Here is a 13,326-nt window from a genome sequence, read left to right on the forward strand (position 1 = left end):
CTCACCATGGTAGTGGGCTAACCTTCCCAAAGGCCTGACTGTGTGCAAGCCTCGTGTCTGCTACTTCACTTTTACATTGTATGTCTGGTGAAGCACTCCAGTCAAGCTGGTATTTGGAACTAGTTAGAGTGGCACCGTGGTTGCTGTCCTTAGGCCTATAGCTACTGCACCTGAAGTGAAGGCCCATCTCCAAGAGTTCCTACAAATGCTGGTACCTGTAGAGTAAGAAGGACACCACAGCCTATAAATGGCCTTGGAAACTCCCTTGGTTTTCCACGAGTGGTCTTTCTAGGTATGTTCAGGCGCCTTGCCTTCTCTCCATCTTTATACACCTGGTCTTTATAGCAGAGACTGTCTATTCAACCTCCAGCTCACCTAGGCAAGACACTTGCCTGGTCTTACTATAGCCTCTCCCATGCCCTCAGAGCTTCAGCATACCCATGACACACCTTAAAGGGACACTTCAGTGGCTTTCAAACATTCTTCTATCACGACTTTGTTCCAAGTCACTCTGAGCTTAGTCACCTTTGCATACCTTCCTTCCCTCCAACCCCACCCCTGCACTGGGAAAATTGTAGCAGTGTTCTGGAATGCTCTCTTTTTCCTGACCCTGGGTGAATGCCTCCTCCAGCTTTAAATCTTGATCCACATGTTCTTTCCTCCATGCAGCCTTCTCTGACACCTCCGAAAAGATCAGGCCCTCGTGGCCTTACTTTCAGTATACTTAGCACAGATGTGGTCGCTGGAACCACACCAGTTCCCTCCTTTCTCTCCATGGGTCTCCTCACCTGTATTTAACCCTGTTGTATTCTCAGTGGTGAGCAGAGTGCGTGGCCCAAGCAGTTGTTCAGTCAACATGTGAGGAACAGACAGATACATTTTTACCAAACACTGCAGGCACTGAGAGAGCTGGCCAGCTATTCCAGTCTCCCCAGGGCTTCTGTAGGAATGTGATTAGCCCACATAGGCATGACTATGGTCACCCACAGGCCATATTAGGAGTGACAGCATAAAAGATAATTATTTCTTAGATGTAGCCAGCAAAGGACAAACTCACATACTTCATCTTGGAAAGGAGACATAGGAGATTGATTCCAGAGTTAAACTCAGCCACTGCTCTGAGTCAAGCAGCTTGCCCTAATTGTTATATTAAAAACAACAAAAAACACTCTGGCCAAGTGGTTCTCACTCCACATGTAACTTTAAATTCAGGCTGACCCATTGAGGGATGATTATAAGGGGCAAGGAGACGAGTCAGCGAATTCCCTTTGTTTTCCAGTCTGAGTCAACAAGAATCAAACTCCCAAGGCTGCATCTGACTCCTCACCAGAAACAAGACCTAGCTGCCGCGCCCTGACTCTACTCAGGGAGACAGCTCTTTGGATTTGCATCTTTGCCATAGCGTGGTTGATGCTTTAGCTGGCACGACCAGAAGGCCAGCATTTGAGGAGACCTCTCCCCAGTGTGTTAGGACACTTGGTTACTAGCTGGTGATGCTCTTTTGGAAGGCTGTAGAAGCTTTAGGAGGCAGGGCCTAGCTGGCAGAAGTGAGTTACTAGGGCCTGGGCCTTAAGGGTATGGCCCCATGTCTGCAGGATCTTTCCCTCTGCTTCCTGTTCTGCGAAGATATAGAGACATGAGGGGCTTTACTCAAGTGCTCCTATCACAGTCCTGGTACTTGTGTCTGTGGATCATGGTGGACTGTGTCTGCAAACCATGAGTCAAACAAATCCTTTCCTTCTTGTGAGATCTGTGGTCATGATACTGAGAAATGTAATGAGCACATAAATGACCTGGGCAAGGGGACCGACCAATGGGTGAAAAGAGGACATGGTCATTTTCTAATTAGGCACGTGACTGTGCTGTTGTTCCTGAGTCCTGAGAGGGGTGGGCAGTCCACTTTTAGTTGCTTCTTAGTTTCTTCACCTACTAAGGTAGAGTCATCCAGCCAGCGGAAGAGTAAACCACAGCATCAGCTTCTGAAAAGACCTTTTATCTATCTAGTATATCTTAGAGGGACACTGGTCTGGGCAGAAGTGAAGCCTCCAATAATTCCTACATCTTCATCCCTTTCCAGCCTATGGACTCATCCTGGGAAAGAACTCCTTCATCCAAACACCTCCAGGGAGAGTGAGAAGGAAGGGAGCAAGCCCCTGGCCCTGTAAACACATCAATAAAAATGCAAAGAAGCACGGAGCTTACAGAGGTGATGACTATTAAAATTCTGGAACCTTCCATCCCAGCTCTCTTCTAGAAGATGTGTAGCTTTTTTAGGAGAAGATGTCTGGATGTGTAGCTTTTAGCTTTGTTTGGGATCGAAGTCCAAACCCGAACTGTCAGCTCTTGGACAGTTACATGGTCCCAAATTTGCCCATTTTTTCTTATCCCTTACTTATTCTTCCTCGCTAGTGTGTATGTGTGTGTTGGGGACCAGCAAGGGAGATGGGAACAGAACATAAAGCTGTAACTGTAGATGTGTACCCTACATGCATGGTAGAAGAGCATCCTTCATCATTGTGAAGTTGGAAGAGGGGCCATTCTAGGAGAGTCCTTTGCTATTTCTCTTTGGGATAACGGTTTATATAATGGAAATAGCTTGGGGAGTTATGTTTGAAATGTACTTTAAATAAGATAGCCAAACATCTAGAGGATAGAGTTAGCCAGCCCAGGGTAAACTTAAGTACCATGCTTATACATGAGGTCAACCCTCAGGTCCTACCCTCCAATCTTTTCCTGTTGTCCACAAATATTCAACGGTCCACTGACTCCTCTGCCTGCTGCAGATCCAACACAGACAAACCTGGGGCCCATTGCTGTCTCTGTCTCTTCCTTCTAAGCAGTAACTGCTCCTAGGAGTACTGTGGAGAACCCCATTGTTTGTCCATATGGAGAGGAAAGCCCCATTGGCAAAATGTTCCTCACCAGGTAACATTTGGCACCTGCATTATCTGTCCCTTTGGTCATTACATAGCAGTTTCTACCAGGACACTCTCCATTAACTGCCACCTCCTTCCCAGAGCATGTCTTGTCTTTGATCTACCGGGACTTCTCACTTGATCCCCTGGTGCCTTTGGATGGCACAAACCTGGACCATCTTCCAAGACTCCTAAACTTTCAATGTCCAAGTCCACAACTCCTTAGTATTATTAAAGGATTCACAGCACTTCCACTGGACTTTTCCCATGTGTGAAAACATATCAAATATCCCTCCCTCACTGAACTGGCCTCTCAAAGTGATTTGTACATATTTTATTGTATCAAATATTTTGTAGTGAATATACTTTTATTTTATTTCATTGTAGTAAGTATATCCAAAGTACTTTTATGTGTGTTTTTATTTTTAAATACCTCAACTCTTTTGTCTAATTTGTGGAGGTGAAGCTGGTACAATGAAACTCACTAGAATGCTTTAGTCTAATTCTGCTGCTTAAACTAATTTAGTAACCCAGTAGCGCTTATGTGCAAATGAATGTATTTTATTCAACACTATTCCACCCCCACCCAACAGATGAATGGGGGAATAGACAGCTTGTGGATAGAGACACTGTATTGATCGGGTGAATCATTTTTTGAAAACTGCTATACACAAGAGGCCATGTAAGGTTCTATGGAAGCAGAGAGGGGTATCAGAAACATCCTTACCCTATTCAAGCTGTTATAACCTGTACAAGAGAGAGTAAAGACTAGAGGAGGAGAGAGGTAACTATAATACTCCGAGTCTGAAGCTACTAATATAATAAGCCACACTGTTAGAATTATAAATATTGAGCTATCCTTGCTTTCCTTAAAAGGAAGTTGAAAACTGTATGCTGGGTAGAGATAACTTATTTGGGACATTTACAACTGTGTTCCTAAACAACACCAGCCTATAAGACCCACTTCACAAGTTGTTTATCCCTTGTAGGCACAGCAGAACTCACTTATCAAAGTCATTTGAACCTGATACCATATTCTGTGGGTAAAAGAAAAAGAACCACTATAATTTTGTTTTGAGACAGAGTATCATGTAATTCAGGCTGGATCCTATGTGGCCTAGGCTGGTTTTGAACTCTTACCCCTTGCTACCACCACCTAAATGCTGGGATTACCAATACGTGCCCCTATGCCCAGGTAAGAAAAGCATCACTCTTGATTTCTGCATATGATGTTGAAATTTTTCTTTTACCTTAGCTAATATTAATAACAATATAATATTTATATATGAAAATTATAAAAATTTCATTTTAAATTTTTTTATGTATGTGGATATTTTGCTTGCATGTGTATTGTTTGAGCACACCACGCATACAGTTCCTGCAGAGGTCAGAGTGGGCATCTGGAGTCAGGGAGGGTTGTTAGCCATGATATGGGTGCTGGGAATAGAACCTGGTTCCTTCTGCAAGAGCAACAACCACTTTTAACCACTGAGCCATCACTCCAGCTCCCAAGAATTCTGCATTTTTTTAGGATGCTGACCAGCCTTATTCATAGCTTTGCTGTGACTGAAATGGTCTCTGTACAAAAGGTCTAGCTTCAGTGTCTTCTCTCTTTCATTCTGCTAATGTTTGCTCATGTATTTATTTTTTCAAATAGCCAGATTTTTGACAAACTGGTTCCCCCTCACCCCTGCATGTTCCTTCTCATTAGTTTCTGTTCATTTTCCTAATCCTCATTTTCAGACACTGCCACCTGGGCTGCGGGTGATCTCAGAGGTTTCCAGTGTCTCCCTAAGTTGTGTCAGTGTCATTTTTAGAGACTTTTCTCTTGGAGAGAAATTGTGACGTGTAAGGGTTATGGTGGTTGGGGGGGGGTTGCTTTTAAATTATTGAACTAATGAGTAAAACAAAGCTTTACACTCCTCACCCCTAATTTTAATGGATACTTTAGATTTTAAGAAATCCTATAATTAGGAGTTGGGCTAAAGCATCAACTGCAGGTGAATCTGTAGATTTAAAAGTCACAGTCCTTTTCAGTTACAGTTTTAAAACTCTATTTTGAGAATTCCCTCTTAGTGTAAGCAGTTGCACAGCTTTTTCAATAGCCTTTTGTTTATTATTTATGTGTGTGCGCGCACGCGCGCGCACGTGTGTGTGTGTGCCTGCGTGAGTGTGTGTACACATGTATCACAGCATGCATGTAGAAGCCGGAGGTCAAGCTGAGGGAATGTTCTATAGATCAAAATAAAGTCATCAGGCTTGGCTACAAAGACCTTCACTCAGCCAAGCTATCCCACAGTTCTCACTACCAATTTGACTTGTTTCTTTCTCATTACATAAGCACCTCTTGGTCACCAATACGTCTCTCTCTCCCCACCTCTCTGCCCCTCTTGCTACCTCACTAGCTTGTCTCATGTCAGTACAACTACAACTGCTTTATTATTTTAAAATTCAGATCTATCTACCCATTCTTTAGATTTCTTTCCATTTTATACATGGGGATATGGGTCTTAACACGTCTATTCAACCTATTTACATACAATGAGATTCATATGTTATGTTATTTTAATCTTATTCCTTCCTGTTTTATATTTACTCTCTTTCTTATCCCATCCTTTCCTTTTTTTTTTTTTCTGTCCTGAACTGGGTTGAAACAGGATATCCATTGATAGCCTGTTATTTGGAAGAATACACTATTTTTTCTGTTCTTTAGATGTTTACTCTGAAAATGTTCAGGTGCCTCATATTCTACTTATCAAAGTTAATCAGCATGCCTATTATTTTAGTACAAGACAAACTCTTAAACCGTTTCAAGTCTGTTTTTCTGTCTTGTTTGAGAACGCCCAAACATAGTCCCTCCTAGCTGTTATTTTAAATAGATTTATTTGGTGCAACTGTTTTGCTTGCTATTGCCTCTAACCTCCTACCCTGGCGTTTAGTTTCCTTCTTGCTGAGCTGTTCTGTGCAGGGCACTCTTGCCTGGATAGCTGTTGTTAGGCTCTGGGAATGGTAAGTTCTTGAATTGTTGAGTAGGCTGTGTGCTCTTGGCTTTGTAAAGTCATTTCAACAGAGTTGAGGGTGCCAGCTACTGTCCCTCTCCCTGTAGTTTTTAAAAATTAATTATTCTACTTATTTACATCACAATGTTGATCCCTCTCGGTCCCCCTTCCCAGAGTTCTTTACCCCAGCCCCTTCCCTTCACCTCTGAAAGGGCATTCCCCCGCTGGGGGGCATTTCTTTTCCCTGGGGCATCCAAGTCTGTACCCACCAGATTAGGCACATCCCTCCCACTGAGGCCAGACAAGGCTATGTATGTGTGGGGTAAGGGGGCACAGGCCAGCCCACGTATGGTTGGTAGCTCTTCGGTTGATGCTTAGTCTCTGGAGTTCCCAGAGGTCCAGGTTGGTTGACAATGTTGGTCATCCTTTGGGGTTGCCATCCCCTTCAGTTCCTTCAATCTTACCCTAACTCTTTCATAGGGGTCCCAGACCTCGGCTGGGATCTGCATCTGTCTCAGTCAGCTGCTGGTAGAGTTTCAGTCCCTGTAGCTTTAACTCCATTATGGCTGATGGGATTTGTTGTATCCTCATTTGCTACAAATTGCTTTGTCTCAGGAAGTTTTAAGACATTTTCTTTGACATCCTGCAGGTTCTCTGTAAATCACCCTAGAGTGTTTCTGATCTTTCTCCCAGGATTGGTGGGTTTTTGTCTTCCTTCAATCTGGGGACACCACTGTCACAATCTATTTGATTACTGCTTCTTTCCTATACTGAGTGTTGGATTTTTGTGGAATTTCCAGTAGATCTATCTTGTTCTTCAAATTTTTTCCCTTCTGGCTTTTCTCCTATCTCTGTTCTGGGGAGGACTTGTTTTCTCTCTTCTTTTGCCCATGGGAGCTCCTTCACAGTGTCTTTGTTCATTGTCTGGCTTGTGATTTTTGCCTTAGGGTTCATCCTTAAAATTTTATTACCCTCTTTTCTTTTTGCTGGTCATCTCATACACTGGGGCTGTAGAAAATTCTCTAGGGAACACTCTAACCCTGGCTCCAGCTTGGGCTCAAGCAGACTTTCCTGGCTTGGGAGTAGCTTTGAGGTCAGTATCTGACTGGGAATACCAGCCTGATGACGATAATGCTGCTGCTGATACTCAGACTCTGGATACGGGCCAATGCATCCCCAGTGCATATAATGCATATAACACATGTGAAAGGCTGCACGGGGGATCCATGTTTGTCCTTCTTTATTCTTTACTTCCTTTTTTCCTTCTTTCCTTCCTTCTATTTCCTTCCTTTCTTCCTTCCTTCCTTCCTCCCTCCCTCCCTTCCTTCCTTCCTTCCTTCCTTCCTTCCTTCCTTCCTTCCTTCCTTCCTTCTTTCCTTCTGTGTGTGTGTGTGTGTGTGTGTGTGTGTGTGTGTGTATAATCTTTCAATTCATGACACCTGACGGACAATTCTTCCTTGCCTTCTGTAGGGCTGGGAGAGTTCTTCACAAGAAGCTTCCTTGGGAAGCCAACCTTTGTGAGATTCTAACTGCAGACCTTCAGTTCTTTCTTCTCTGCTCCAGCACTTGGCCTTTATATTCATTCTCAGTCATATTCATTCATTCTCTCGCTTCCCCTCCCAGCTCTGGGTCCTGAGAAGCTTTTTGGGACTCCATGGCCTAAACTTGGTAGCCAAAGCCCTGGGTATCCCCACCCCCACATATCGTTTTGTTAACTTTAGAGAGGGTCTCACTATAGCCTGGGCTAATCTGGAATTCACTATATAGCCTAGGCTGGCCTTGAGTTTTCTGTTATTCTCTTGTGTGTGTGTCTTAAGTGCTTGGATTACAGGTGTGAGTCACTACACTTAACTGATTATCTCTTGGACGGCTTTTCCTGATTCACTTTTAAGCTTGACATTTTCACAAAATCTTGTAGATGCTTATATTTTGTTTTGGATCTCTGTGTCTTCTTAGGGCTGGGAGAGCTGGGCAGCTTATGCTACCATGTTCCCAGATCAGGAAGTGTCCACTCCTAAGTTCCAAGTTCCAAGGATGGTCTGAGAGAATGCTGGAGGCCTGACACAGAGAACGGAGGGGCCCCAAGAGGAAGAACAACTCCACTGGCTTGATTTTTAAAAACAAATGCACATGCACATAGTTCTTTATAGCAGGGAGCCTCTTCTTCCCACACAGGGCATTGATTTTTGTTCTCTGCTTTTGGAATCTTATGGAATTTACATATAGGGCTGTGTGTACACACAGATGCATAGTGTGTGCCAAAGAGCACACAAATGAATGTGGCCCAAAGTTACATATAAACAGTCTCAGAGATGGCTCAGTGGGTAAAGGCGCTCTCTGCTAAATCTGATCATCTGAGTTTTGTCTCTGGGACCCAAACGATAGAAGAATAAAACCAATTACCACAAACTGTCTCCTGACTACCACATGGACATACACACATATGCACACACTCTAAATATTTTTAAAGTTCAAATAGTAGAAAAGCTGGTCAGGAGGTGATAAATATATTGTAGTAACTCAACAGAAAGTATATTGTGCATTCCTTTAAGGTAGGTTCAATCACTTTCCCTTTACATTTCTTTAAAATATTGCAAAGTTTAACACAGCAAAACTCAGCTGTGGCAGGACTGCTTGCTAAGCCACCTCTAACTCTGGCCAAGCTTTCTGGCAGGTGAAGTGGAAATGTAGGGCTCTTTGGAAAGCACGTTGGATGGCATTTTGCTGGGGCAAACACATGAAAGTGGACACAGGTGTGAAAGGCTAACACAGACTTGTGAAGAAACGTTTCGCTGAAGAAGGCACAGAAGAGAGAATGTTCTGCTGAGGCAAGCACATGAAAGGACACGTAACGAAGGATTCTTGCTAACAACACACATGTATTGGTCCACCTTGCACTGCGTAGTTGAACTGCATTTGTGGTGATTCCATAGAGAGAAATGCACCAAAAAAACCTTCTGATGGTGTACTGTAGTTTCTTGCTGCTTGCATGGACTCAGGCTGATTGGATACATGTGCTGAGGCACGGCACGTGGAGGACATGTGATGTTTGGAGGGTATAAATAGGACTCTACAGAATGACAGAGACAGAGCTTGGCTTGCTGACAGCTAGCTGTACCATGCTTGTGGGTCTCCTGTCTTCACTGATCTTTGCTTCCCTGAGAGAGGCACAGCCAAGAACTTCTTCTGATGTTCCTGCTGGTCCCTCCTGCTGACTTGTGCTGAGGCTGAGGCCTGGCTCTCTCTGCTAGGTCATGTCACCACTGCTGCTAACCCGACTCTACTGAGCTGGACTGCTGGTGTATCCATGAAGTGTTTGCGGGTGGATCGAGCTGCTGCTACCTGCTAACCTGTGAACTGAACTGCTGACTTCCAGACAACATGGAAGGGAGTTCCTCCAAAGAACCTTTTTAAACAGGTCACTTTTCCCATATCCTTTCTTTTCCACTACTTCTGGTGGTGGTGGGCTACAAGGGAGGTTAAAGTGTTTGAGAATCATCATTAAAAGTAAGGTTTGAAAAAATTAAAGTTACAGGCAGGACTGCTTGTTAAGCTACCTCTAACTCTGGTCAAGCTTTCTGGTAAATAACAGCAACCTCCTCCTCTTCCTCCTCTTCCTCCTCTTCCTCCTTTTCTTCCTCCTCTTCCTCCTCCTCCTCCTCCTCTCCTGATTTTACATTTAGGCAGAGATTCACTATGTAGCTCTGGATATATAGACCAGGTTGGTCTTGAACTTACGGAGATCCCCAAAGTACTGAGGTTAAAAGTCAATGTCACCATGTCTGGCTCATCACCTTTCTTTAAAAGCTGTTTTTGTTGTTGTTTGGGGGAAGGGTCTCATTTTGTAGCATAAGCTGTCCTAAAATTCACTTTATAACTTACACTAGCCTCTAACCTCGGTGATCTTCCTGTTTCAGCATCCAGGGAGCTGGAATGTGAGGTGTGAGCCTGGCTTCTTCAGGGATTCTTGGGCCTAGATTAAGAATCTGGGGATGTTTTTAGCTCAGAGCAAAACAGCTACAAAAGTGTCAGCACAGATTCCATGTACAGAGTTCTGTTAGCCCAAACATGTAGGAATTACCGTGTAATTTCGAGTGAGGGAGACATCAGTACCATCTTGCAGATAATGGGTCTCCGTGAAGCCATTGGCAATGAGTCCCCTGTGGAAACAGAAATGACATAAAAAGGTGAGTGTGGCATGCATGGACAGACTCTCATGTGCCTCTCAAGGGTGGGAATGAGGTACTCCAGGTAGGCTCACTAAGGGCTTCACCTATTCAGGTTTCCAGGGAGAATTTAGAGAGCACTCCAGTAGGAGACAGTCTACAACAGATGTTTTGAGAAGTTGTCCATATGGTCCCTGTGGGGTCCCTTTCATTTTTCTGATTCCATTCTTCTCAGGTGCAAAGTTTAGCATTCACCATGTACCTGGATAGATACATGGCCCCTCCCCCAACACCATACCCCCATGACACATCATAACCCCCACCATATGCCGTCACCACCAGCCCCCGTTAAGGTTTGGTTTGTTGCTATGTATTGTAATGCTAAATACTTGGCCTCCAAAGTTTGGTTGCCCTCAGGGATGAGAAAATCCTTATGTATACCAAGTAATGCTATGTGACTTTGCTCCTTAATTTAAAACTATTGGCTGAATAAAGATGCAGATGGCCTATAGCTGAGCAGAAGAGAGGTAGATGGGGCTTCAGTTCCCAGGCTTGGTATGTGAGGAGGACTATCATTAGAGAAGAGAGGAAAAGAAGGTGGAGGGAGGAGAAGACACTGTGCAGTAAGGGATTATAAGAACTAACTCTGAGGGTTGGCCAATCAGAGTAAAAGCAGCCTACATAGAACATGGCAAGTCATATCTCAGGGCTATTGGCAGGGAGGTAGACGTAATAGCATAGAGGGTGGATCTGCTCAGTTCTTGTGCTGTAAAAGTTTATTATAAATATAAAAGTTTGTGCCTTTTATCTGGGAACTAAATGATCCAAGACAGGGTAGAACCCCTGATTGACTGTAAATATTTTCCACAATAACACCCCAGCACAGTACCTACCATACACCTTACCCCAAATCTCACATTTTATTACAGTTGTACAGACAGATTTCCAAGTTGGGAAAATGTATCCCCAGATGTCACATTGCTCCACAAACTAGAATCAGTGCTGAAGCCACTGGCTGGGAAAACAGCTTTGGATCCAAAGGTATTTTCCTCACAGGTCAGAGTTCCAGCTATCCATACTGAGCTCTCACAGGAGAGGGTAAAACAATACCTAAATGTTATAAGTAATGCAGGTGTGAAAAAAAATCTGACTTGGACATATTCAAATCTGAATTTCCAAGAGAAGATAAATTCAGGAAAGCCCCTTGTGTCCCCAACTATGACAGTCACCAGGTCTTCAGTGAGGACACAGTATAGAAAAGTTAGGTTTTAAATGATTTTGCAGCCTGAGATTAAAAGCATGGTTTTTATCCTGCTTGACGCAATGCAGGAAAGATGTCCTATATACCTACTATGTGCTGGTTTTAGCTGCTAGGTTGCAAATATAATTACACCAGCCTCTGCTCTTGAGGATGCCACGGCCTGGTATGGTGACAGAGGGAATTGTATCAGAGCAGGGGAGCTGTGTTCTTGGGTGGACCACTGTGCATTAGATAGTACATTAATAAAGCATTGTAGAAGGAGCTGGACAGCACTGTGCTGTAACAGAGAGAGGAGGATGCTGAAGTTTATCAGAGTGTGTAGGAGTGGCAGCATCCCAGGCTGATGATGACCATGACAGGCTACCTGAAGATCTGGGACCAGGAAGCCAGCAAGGGCTTCCTAAACAGAATCTGATCTTATCTGTCAGTGTAGTAGAGTCCACAGTGGTTTCAAATTCTGTGTCCCTGGAGGGCAGTGGAGGGGATGGTGCTGTCCTCTTCACACCACCAGTTCTTCTGGGTAGGATCAAGTGACAAGAGTGTGAGACAAGCCCAGCCAATCGCAGATCTTCTTTGCAGAACCTGGGGTACTGGGACTACTGGGAAGAGGCTTTTCCTCATGTTCTCAATCTCGCAGAGCGACCTCCACAGTCAGCCTCCACTTGGAGAGGATGCTGGAAGCAGACAAACCTGCTATCTTTCAGTAATGAAGGGAAGAAGAGAGATGGTCCATTCAATGGTGTGCTGTAGCATCCCTTCTCTCCATTAAGCCTCTCTTTGGCTTGAACTGGTTCCACCCGAGTTTGCAACCAGCATCCTGGCAAGTACCTCAATTCAGGGAGGTGGGAATGCTGGGTATGTAATAGAGAAGACTTTCTTCTCAAACTCATATTGCCCTGGTGTTCTAGCCAAGTTCACAACAATATCCCTGTTCAGGGCAATATTGCAGTTTTACATGGATTTCAATACATTCAAGAAACACACATGGCTATTTTAAGTCAGGTAGGTTATGGCAGTGGGTGGGTCTGAGATGTGATGTACTTCTTCATGAGTGCTTCAGGACAGTGCAGCAAAATACACTTGACAAAATACAGTTGACAACCACACATGGATTCTCCTGAGCTCTCAAGAGTTTGCTCACCTCCAGAGTTTAAAAAAATACAGTTGAGTGGGCTTCCCTGGTGGCAGTGGGGTCTCAGAACAAAAGCCCATCCCCCAAGTTCTCATCTCTTCGTACCTGCACAGGCCTCCTGGGCAGGTCCATTCCAAGGGGCACAGCAGCCTTGCTGGCATGTCTAATGCAGAGAAAATAGCAGGGAGCAGGCCAGCTGGGCAGATGGGGTGCAGGAGAATGAAGCCTTGGAGAGGTACTTGCATGTTTTAATTGTCTTTGAAACATCTTTGGAGTCAGAGAGGATACAGTCATATATATGCTGGGCTTCCAGAGAGTTCTGACATACCACTGACTGCTTCTCCAGGTCCTGGGGTGGGTGGCCTAGGCAGGCAGCTCCGCCACTCATAATGCTACCCTGCTTTTCACCTTGAGTAATTCTCCTCTGGGTCACACTTCCTCTAGCCAACTGTGGTCCCTGGATGATTCTAGAATATTCCATCAAGGGCTTTGCCATTTGCAATATCCTGCATCTGGAATGTTCTGTGCATGTTTTGTCAAATGGCCTACTTCTTGGGATCCTCCTTCTCTTAGTTACTGTAAATGATGTCTCCCCAGGGGCCCCCTCCTCTGATGTGGACTCTGAAGCAGCCCCTTCACCATTACCCACTGCAGAGCCCTTTGGTTTCCTGTAGTGCATTCCAATTTGGCTTATTTGATCTGTTTACACTCTGCCTCCCTTTGCTCTCGAGAATGTAAGCCATAGGGGCCGCTCACTCACCATGTTGTTCCCAGTGGTGCAGACCGCCCACACAGCCTTCCTCCCAAGCTAGGAAGAGTCTGCTGAGCACTTCCTTTAAAAAATTTTTTTTGA

At 44.4% G+C, this 13,326-nt stretch overlaps 1 protein-coding gene across 1 annotated transcript in view; it reads right to left on the reverse strand.

Moving 5' to 3' along the window:
- Positions 1-13,326, reverse strand: part of Adam12 (ADAM metallopeptidase domain 12) — a 328,831-nt gene that overhangs the window by 111,655 nt on the left and 203,850 nt on the right. The window contains exon 4 of the mRNA XM_034485928.2: positions 9,996-10,074. Within this exon, the coding sequence (XP_034341819.1) occupies positions 9,996-10,074 (79 nt within the window). The remainder of the gene's footprint in view (positions 1-9,995; positions 10,075-13,326) is intronic.

The sequence above is a fragment of the Arvicanthis niloticus genome, chromosome 1 (assembly GCF_011762505.2).
Source record: "Arvicanthis niloticus isolate mArvNil1 chromosome 1, mArvNil1.pat.X, whole genome shotgun sequence".
Taxonomy (NCBI): Eukaryota; Metazoa; Chordata; class Mammalia; order Rodentia; family Muridae; genus Arvicanthis; species Arvicanthis niloticus.